Here is a 10621-nt window from a genome sequence, read left to right as displayed (position 1 = left end):
ATTTTGAGTCGATTTGGAGTCCCTCGATCCATAATAAGTGATGGTGGAACACATTTCTGCAACAAGCCATTTGAGTCTTTAATGAAGAAATATCGAATAAGACACAAAGTTGCCACCCTTTATCACCCTCAAACAAGTGGACAAGTAGAGCTTGCTAATAGGGAAATCAAACACATTTTGGAGAAAACAGTGAACCTTAATATGAAAGACTAGTCTTTAAGACTTAATGATGCACTTTAGGCTTATCGAACTGCTTATAAAATATCACTAGGTATGTCACCTTATAGACTAGTCTATAGAAAACATTGTCACTTGCCTGTGGAACTTGAACATAAAGCTTATTAGGCTATTAAAGCTTTCAATTCAAATCTGGATAATGCTAGTCAACTGCGAAAATTACAAATAAATGAGCTTGAGAAAATAAGAAATGATGCATATGAAAATTCAAGAATTTATAAAGCAAGAATCAAAGAGTTTCATGACAAGAAAATACTGAGAAAAACATTCAATGTTGGTCAAAAAGTCTTACTTTATAATTCTCGACTGCATTTATTTCCTGGAAAACTAAGATCAATATGGAGTGGTCCTTTTATTGTAAAACATGTGTATCCATATGGGGCCTTTGATATTGAGAATTCAATTAATGACAATGTTTTTAAGGAAAATGGACATCGTTTGAAAACTTACTTTGATAATTTTCCTAGTAAAAATGAATCAACTGGTTTGAATGATCTTGTAGATAAAGGTTGATTATTTTATTTTTCTCACATTTTTTTTGTGTTTTTTTTAGTGATTTTTGCTAGTTTCTCTCACCCTAGTCAAATGGCAGACAACAGTACTACATGACTTAAGTCGGTTCTTTCAGTTTCCCATAATAACTGATATCTATGTATATATTTATGCAATTCTATGAATCTCTCTTTCAATTCTTATTTGAAAATGAATACTAATCTTGAAAAACTAAAAACGTATTTTCCCGCTATGCCTCAGAACGCGATTACAAAAATTTATCATGCTAGATGTGCAAGAATGAGGTTGTTAATGAATCATGGAATTCCTTAAGATATTCGTTGGTTGATTGAAGCAAAGGTCCGATTATCAGGTGAGTCCTCGAATTCCTTCATTTCACACATGCTTGGAACAAGTAAAGGCACTTTTGCAAAAAAACATCGTGCAAAACGACTGAAAGTTTGTCATCGATGTGCCAGATGGACTTGTAACGCACAATGTCATTCTTTAGGAATGGTATCTATAAACCGTGAAGATAAAATACAATTCATTAAGGATGGTTTAGTAAAGAGTCTTTAGATAATCTTCTATTAACTCTTGAGACGCATCCTAGTGGAGATGTGCATCGTGCAATTCATGATTTATGGCCACTGTTTCATAAAGAACATGCTCGATTTAGTCTTTGGAATCTAACTAAAAAAGACCCCATTTGCCAGTTTTTAAGAAAACTGGATGGGAAGCCTCTCCTCGACCCATAGAGGACGTTTAAGTCATTCTTGGACGTAAAACCAAGGGAAGATGTGAGCCACAATCACAACTACCTGTACATACACATACTTTTTCAAAAATAAATAAATAAATAAATAAAAAGAGAGAGAGTGTGTGAGACTCCAGCTGGCCTACATATAGGTGGTATGGCTGCCTTTTCAATTTCTCATCTATAAAATCCTCTCTTCCTTCCTTTCATTTCTACTCAACCCATACATTCAACAAATATAGAAGTGTGTAGCAATAACAAGTTCCTCAGGTCATCATAAAAGAAATATTTGTGTTTTTAGTGGATCCAGTCCTGGGAAAGAAATGAAGTTTTTAGAATTAGCAAATCATCTTGGTCAGGTGCTAGCTGAGAGAAAAATTCATTTAGTGTATGGAGGAGGCAGTCTTGGGTTAATGGGAGGTGTGTTAATAGCTGCATTTTTAAGAGGTAGTCAAGTTTTGAGGGTTGTCCTCGAAACTTTAGCACAAGGGGACATCATTGGAAAAATAATTAGAGAGGAACTTCAGGTCTTCACAATATCGGCTCGAATAAATGCAATGTTTAACCATGTTGATGCCTTCATTACTTCACCAGGTGGTCTAGGAACATTGGAAGAGATCTTTCAATTTCCTAAAATAACAGGAAATGAATTGCATACTTCAATAGGTTGTGTGTCCAAGACAATAAAATCCATAGGATAAATGAATTTATCGACTTGTACTAACACATCTTCAATTATTCCTCTAGGCACTTTTATAGATCTATCGGTAAACAAAAGAGTTATAAAACTTGGTTTTAACTCACCTAGATTGAGACTTTGAAAAGCTGAATATGAAAGTAAATTCAAACTAGCACCAAGATCAAGTAAGGCTCTTTTAATTTTATGTTCTCCAATAAAGCAAGAAATTATAGAACAACGAGGGTCTTTATATTTCAAAGCATTATTGTTCTGAAGAATGGCATTTACTTGTTCGGCTAAAAAGCTTTCTTTTTCACATTCAGTTTCCTCTTCACAATGCATAGATCTTTCAAAAATTTAGCATAGGAAGGAACCTGTTTAATAGCATCCAGCAAAGGTATATTGATTCTTACCTATTTGAAAATTTCAAAAATTTCAGAGTTGTGATTGACTTTCCTTTATTTGGTCATGGCTAGAGGAAATTAAAGTCTTGGTGGGGAATCAGTCATTTCTTTGCAATTTTCAGATTCAACCCCTTCCTTACCCTCAAAGATTGACTCATCATCTTTCTTACAAGGTTCAAGAGTGGGTTTTTCAATAACCTTACCACTACGAAGAGTGGTGACTGATTTGACTTGATTCATGTGTTGGCTTCCAAAACTACTTGTATTTGCATTGTATTGCCCCTTGGGATTTTGTTGTGGTTGAGATGGAAACTTACCTTTCTCTTGGAAATTGAGAGAAGATGTCAATTTTGCAAGAGTATCTTTAAAATCTATCATATTTTGAGCAAGTTGAGTAGTGATTATCTCTTGCTTTTCAATGAATACATGCAATGTTTCCTCAAGATTTCTTCTAAGAGGTGGAGCATAAGCAGGTGTATATCCATGAGAATTTTGAAAATTATGGCGTGCTTGAAACGGTGATTGTGAAGTTTGTACATTGTTATTATCACTCTTCCAACTGAAATTTGGATGATATCTCCAACCAGGGTTGTATGTTTGGGAGTATGTGTTGTAGTTGGCCCTTTGGAAACTATTTAAAGCATGGGCTTGTTCATAGAGACATTCCTTAAAAGAAGGCAAGGTTGGACAGTTACTGGTTGATTGTTCATTTGTCTCACATATTTGACACATAATATTTTCAACAGATTTTAATTGACCACTCTTTTTCAATTCTAGTGTCTCGACTTTTCTAGCTAAAGATGCAAATTTAGCTTGGAGGTCATGATCTTCCCTAAGGTTGTACATATCTCCGCTAAATGTATAAGGTTGAGTTTTACTCGGTGCCTCATAAGTACCCACAGTGTCCCAATTTTGAACATTTTCAGCTAACAAATCTAAGTACTTCATTGCTTCATCAGGGTCTTTATCTTCAAAAGTTCTATTACACATCAATTCAACCATTTGCCTATCTCTAGGTGTTAACCCATTATAAAAATGTGAAACCAATCTCTATGTTTCAAAACCATAATGAGGGCAAGTGTTAAGTAAGTCTCGATACCTATCCCAACATTGGTAAAATGTTTCTCCTGGTTTTTGAGTGAAAGTGGTGATTTGTCTTTTGAAAGAGTTTGTTCTGTGAGATGGGAAAAAAATCTTTAAAAAATGTTGTTGCATTTCATCCCAAGCACGAATGGATCCTGGTCTCAAATTTTGCAGCCATGTTTTAGCTTTATCTTTTAATGAAAAAGGAAAAAGCTTTAATCTAATGGTGTTCATACTACAATTTGAATCATTATATGTATTACAAACCTCCTCAAATTCCCTTAAATGCAAGTATGGATTTTCCAATTCTAAGCCATAAAAAGAAGGTAAAAGTTGAATAATGCCTAGTTTAAAATTAAAATGAGATGCATTAGGAGGAAAGACAATGCATGATGGTGCACTTGTTCTTGTGGGATTCATGTGGTCTCTTAGTGTTCTAGCACGGTTATTTTCATTATTCTCATTATGAAGTGATTGATTATCTTCTTCGGCCATATTTTCTGAAAATGATGAGGATACCCTACAAATTCTACCACTTAATGTACATGACCACACTCTCATGCACGTGTAGGAATAAAATAAAAGAAAAAAGAAAACAAACGAAGAAGATACAAAAGAAAAGAAACAAAGTTATATACAAGAAAAGTGAAAAGAGAAAATAAAATAAATACTATAATTTATACAAAACTTACCTCCCCGGTAACGACACCAAAAACTTATAGATAACACGACAAAACCGGGGTTGAACCACAAGGAGGTTAAATCTATAAATTATAGATAACAACAATAATAACAACAACAACAACAACAACAACAACAACAACAACAATATAATAATAATAATAATACTAGTAGTAGTAGTAGTAGTAAAAAAAAAAGAAGGAGAAGAAGAAGAAGAAGATGAGAACTTCGAGATAGAATATTAATGTAAGGATTAAACAATGATAATGGCAAACGTCAAGGTTAGAGATTTCACTAATGGTATGTCAAACAAGTATAGTATAAACTCTTATTATTCAATTGGAAACCACACACAAAGGAGGTTCCAATCAGATTATAGATTGTTAACATGATTATATTAGTCATCTTATTCGATATATTGTTAACATGATTACATTAGTCATCTTATTCGATTAATGCTAATACTTGTAAATCTCGTCAAGCATTCATGATTATAACTTATGTTAAAACAAATCAAGTTCCTTTTATAGCTCAGGTGTCGATTATACCATACAGTATGAACTATGAAAGTGTCAAGCATTTGTTGTACCAAGTGTTATACAAGATAAATCAAGATTAGTCATTTAACAAGCAAAGTATTAAAGAGTGAACAAGATTACAAATATAAAACATGTTAGTATCAAACATTAAAGTCCATATTGAGTTTACATTATACTTATTCTTACACGATTAATGTAAATTTTTCACCTTGACATAATAAACTTAGCTAAACATAATAAAAGAAAGAAAAATAAATAAACAAAATAAGAACATAAATAAAATAAGAGTTAACTAAGTAAAGGAAAGGAAATGAAAGGCATAAACTTGATATTAATGAAAGCAAAGCATAAACATTACAAGAAATACAAAGAGAGAAAGCAAGAGCATGATCTTGATCTTGATCTGGAAACCAAGATGCCTAAATGCATGGCAAATACCTCCTTTTATAGGCCAAAATTGGGAACTATTAATTTGATGAATGGGTGGCCAACTCTTGACTTGGTGACAATCCTTATCTTCTCTTATCTACCCAAAACGTCATTGATAACGTCAAAATTGGAACTACTTGAAAACATAAAAGTTGTAGAAAATTATCTCCAGATATGGGTCAAACACTGAACAGTGCTCGGGCTAGAAGAGAGATTCAAACTTCTTTGTTGTTGCTATAATTTGGATTTGAAAATGGCCTTTTTAAGACTTGGGCTCCATATGAAAGTTGTAGGCCTATGTCTTACCTTTCCATCTATATAAAGTAGACATAAATCTAAGATCTATAGCTCCATATATGACCCAATGACCGAACAGTGTTCTGGTTTGGATTGCACCGACATCTCTTTTCTAAGTTTGACCATCTCTTTGTCCTTTCAATTTCAGTTCTTAAATTCATCAATCAATCCTTTCATTTATATGATAGACCTGCATTTAAAATAAACATTTACCATAAATTAAAGGCATCTTATATTATTAGATATATTATTATAAAACATGTTTTAGTTAAGGAGTTATTGATACTTCAAGTGCAAAATGATGATATAAAACCTTGATAAAAATGCACTTTTAAGTATTAATCAGTTGTTATCTTGTCTATTTATATTTTTTTATTATTATGTTTAGCTAAGTTTATCATGTCAAGGTGAAAAAGTTTCACTAATGGTGTAAGAATAAGTATAGTATAAACTCAATATAGACTTTAGTGTTTGATATTAACATGTTTTGTATTTGTTATCTTATTCACTTTTAATACTTTACTTGCTAAATGATTAATTTAGATTTATGTTATATAACCTTAGTACAACAAATGCTTGGCACTTCCATAGCACAAACCGTATGGTATAACCGATATCTGTGCTATAAAAGGAACTTGATTTGTTGTTAACATAAGTTATAATCATGAATATCAGACAACATTTACAAGTATTAGCGTTATTCAAATAAGATAACTAATGTAATTATGTTAACAATTTATAATCTAATTGGAACCTCCTTTGTGTGTGATTTCCAGTTGAGTAACATGAGTTTATACTATACTTGTTTGTAATACCATTAGTGGATCCTCTAACATTGACAATTATTTTTATCATTGTTTAATCTTTATATCAATATCACATCTTAAAGCTCTCTTTGTTGTTGTTGTTGTATTATTGTTATTTATAATTTATATAATTAACCTATCTATGGTTCGATCCTAGTTTTGTCGGGTTATTTATTACTTCAACACTCCTGCACTTGGGAGAAAATATCAATCTGTTGGTTGTGTCAAGTAATAAAAAGAGTTTATATTGTACTTGTTTAAAATACCATTAGTGGATCCTCTAACCTTGATATTTATTTTTATTATTTAATCTTCACATTAATCTTATATTTTAAAGTCCTCTTTAACTTCTTCTTGTTGTTGTTTTTGTTGTTGTTGTTGTTGTTATAGTTAATCTCTCTATAATTCGATCTGGATCTTGCCGGGTTATTTATTACTTCAACATTCCTACACTTGGAAGAAGACATCAATCTTTTGGTCATGTCAACAGCTCCAGTTATGATCCATAATCAAATAGTATTCCAGTTTGGACTGAACTAGTATTTTTTTTCTAAGTTTAGCTCTCTTTTTATCTTTTCAATTTCAGTAGTTAAACTCATTAATTAATTCTTTCATTTATGTGATAGACCTTCATTTAAAATGAACTTTTACCATAAATTAAAGATATCTTATAGTTTTAGAAGTGTTATTATAAAACATGTTTTAGTTAAGGAGTTATTGATACTTCAAATGCAAAATGATAATATAAAACCTTGATAAAAATATACTTTTAACTACTAATCAATAACATCTTTTTTTTTAATATTGAGACAATGATATATTAAGTTAGCTCGAGATTTGTGGCTTAACTCGCAAAACCCGTTACTCAGATCATAGACACTATTGGGCTTAAAAATTTATTTTTAAATTTATTTTTTTATTTAATAATATGATAATAAAAATAAATGCTTACAAGAATTGAGCACCAACCAAATATTATAATGTTTATTTAAAACTATAATAATTTTTTAGAAAGCAATTTAAAATTATAATGATCAATTTAAAATTAACAAAATATTAAATAATAAAATTTAAAAATAAAATTTAAAAAAAAAACATGTTTAGCTATTGCTACTGATTCATTGTCCATATGCTACAGTGACCGCATTCAGTTTGAATGCATTTAATCAATTTGAATCCCATTTAGGTCTTTTTTCCACCTATACGAAAAGATTATGCACAATTGCACTGGATGGCTTCTCTTGATTTATTTTATTAATTATTATTATTATTATGGTTTTACTACTTTAAAAAATAACTATAACCACAATTCTATATATATATATATATATATATATATATAAATTGTAAATGAAAGATGACGCAACACTATAATAACTATCAACAGGAAATTTACAGGCATGGAGCTCATGAAAGAATCTTTTGTTGTTAGTGTTTGAAGGAGACGTTTTCAATACATGGAGCTTTGAATAGGCCAGAGCTCCATGCAAGTTTCGTGAGACTGACTGGCCACCCAGAAACAGGCATACATGCTGATGCCATCACTCGCATTCATGTGACACCCTCCCCTTTGAGAGAGTAAAACCATAACGTGAAAACCCCCAGAGTTGACAATTCAAGGCACCTTAACTGACGAGAAAGAGAGTTATTGATAGTAAAAAAAACACTGGCTCTCGCTTAAATTGTTGCTGCAATATTACACTGATCATGTTCCTATCTGTTGCCAGATAGTGAAACAAATTACAAGGTCCTAATTCAAAGAACAAATGATTTGCCTTGCCTAATTAAATCCTAATTTCCAGACTTGATCAGTTACTTGTAGGTGATAGACGCCTGGGTTCAAATTAATGAATCGTCCATGCGAAAGTGAAACCCCTAGCTAGCTAGCTGTACTTGTGTCTCTCTCCATTTCTGGCCGCCTTTGTCAATCAATATTGGTTAGTGAGTTCTTGTGGCTTCATATCAACATAGCCAAAGTCAGCAAAATATTGGGAGCAATTAGCAGCCGCTTCACTTGCTTCGTCTTGAAACAAAAGCCCATGGAAAAAATCACCAGGCAAACCAAATTCAGAATCCATTAACAGCCCAGCACCCTCAAGACCACCATTACTAGGCAATGGGAGACCCTTGTTATCCATAGCAAGCGAGGAGGAATCTGAAATGCTCGAACATTCTTGAGATGGCGAAACAATGTGACTACTGTTCATTGAAGTTGCACCAAATTCAGACATATCCATGACCCCAGGGAAATTAGAAAATTGGAATTGGTCTGGACTCAAGTTCTGACGAGTACTGTTGATAAAAGGTCCGTAACCGATATCAGATAAGGTCGGCAATGTTCCTGAACTTTGAGTTAATGAATAATCGGAGAAGGTGATAGTACTTTCGGTTTCAGCTTTAGGGCCATAAAGAACAGGAGAGGTGAGAATATTGGCAATGGTAGTTGGGGCGTTGATGGATTTGTTCCGGATTGAGATGTTTATTTTTCCTGCAAGGATCTTCCTTTTCAATTTGGTGTTCCAGTAGTTCTTCACATCATTATCGGTTCTTCCAGGCAGTTGAGAAGCAATGAGGGACCATCTACAACAAGACAAAGGTTAGAGCTTATAATTGATAAATTAAGACTCAAATGGTTGCATGCCAAATACAAACAAATCCCTTACAGTAAAAAAACAGAAGGGAAAAAAAAAGCGTACAATACATAATTATGAAGAATCGAATAAAACATCGACCAAAAATAAGAAACAAAGTAGACTAAAACTTGCCTGCTTCCCATTTGACTATAGAGAGCGCATATGATATTGTCTTCCTCTTCAGTAAAACCTCCATGTTTGATGTCTGGCCTCAGATAATTAAGCCATCGTAATCGGCAGCTCTTGCCGCATCGCTTGAGGCCTGCGACCGATAAGATCATATATTAAGCTTTAGCTCCTTAACTAGATCTAGGAAATTGTGGGGTAAAACTTGTAATTAGTTGGCTAAACAAAGCAAGAAATTTGACGAAAAATATAGCATACAAATTGGTGCATTTCCCGTGTACAAATCAAACATATGCAAAGTTGTAGAATTAATTTCATTATTGCTTAATCTAAAATATTAGGCGCTAAACACCAATTAACTATAAATAAATAAATAAATAAAAGGAAAGGAAAGGAAATGGCACTGATAATTGGACTTTCCAAAACTAGGAAAAGCTGCTATATACCTTGAATAATGTACGAATATACGAGTAATACCCTGGAACCTAGCTAGAACCAAGATCACTACTATGCAAGGAGTCAAACCATAGTCTACTTTTCTTACACAGCCACAGTACATAGGTTCAAGAAACGAAATCAGTACTGGAAAAGCTTTTTTGTCCCCGGATGGGCTAGGGCTGAAAATGTTAGAGTAAAAAACAAAAAAAAAAAAAAGAGGGGCAAAGGGTGGACATAATTAATTGTTAACAGTCAGAATGACAAAAAATTAATACTGAAAAACAAGGATTTTAATTTTAAAAGCAAGACTTATTATATTTTGATGTATTTAGTGAGACTGATGTTTAGTAATTAAGATGAATAGCAAAGACCAGTTATAGTCAGTTGGTATCATCTAAGATTGGTCTAAGTGAAAAGGAATGAAGAGAATCTCAACATTTATACGTTTGCGCGCTTGTTTGTCTGAGAGAAAGGAAGAAGATCAGAGTGAGGGATCGGAAGAGTACCAGCTTTTTGAGGCAAAGCAATCCAGTTACCACCAGTGCCACGATGAGTCTCAAGGTAGCTTTTGAGAGTGGCATCTTCCTCGGGAGACCACGGTCCTCTTTTCACGTTTGCTTTGTCACAACATGGAGCTCTCCCCATTTCTTAAATTGCTTCCAAATCACTCTTATCCAACAACAAACAAGCTACTTACCTACAAGCCAAGAAAATTATAGGTACTCTCTCACACACACACAAGGAAAGATAGAGAGGGAGAGAGGGAGGGGAGGGAAGGGGGAGAAGAAGGAAGAAACTTCAGCCACGCCAAAGCCAAATATTACATAGGCAAAAACAGCGGGGTAGCTTAATTAGAGAAGAACCTCATGCCTTCTTCTTCCTTGTATTTATTGAACATTTCTTTTTATGTTTTAGCTAGTTTCACGTTATCTTTGTTGTTTGTTAAGGTTATAAGGAGGAAGCAGTCAACAATCACACCATTTGACTAAACTACACAAGAGAGACATTAATAAATATATA

General features: G+C 33.0%; 1 protein-coding gene across 1 annotated transcript; it reads right to left on the bottom strand.

Moving 5' to 3' along the window:
* Positions 1–8066: 8066 nt before the first annotated feature.
* LOC105116444 (transcription factor RAX2-like) lies at positions 8067–10403 on the bottom strand. The gene is made up of 3 exons (XM_011013815.1): positions 10108–10403; positions 9170–9299; positions 8067–8984 (listed from the first exon to the last, which is right to left on the bottom strand). The coding sequence occupies exons 1-3, from the start codon at positions 10244–10246 to the stop codon at positions 8333–8335; spliced, it is 921 nt and encodes a 306-aa protein (XP_011012117.1). The 5' UTR covers positions 10247–10403; the 3' UTR covers positions 8067–8332.
* Positions 10404–10621: the final 218 nt, after the last annotated feature.

The sequence above is a fragment of the Populus euphratica genome, unplaced genomic scaffold (genome assembly GCF_000495115.2).
Source record: "Populus euphratica unplaced genomic scaffold, PopEup_1.0 scaffold941.1, whole genome shotgun sequence".
Taxonomy (NCBI): Eukaryota; Viridiplantae; Streptophyta; class Magnoliopsida; order Malpighiales; family Salicaceae; genus Populus; species Populus euphratica.
This window is presented reverse-complemented; position numbering and strand designations above follow the sequence as displayed.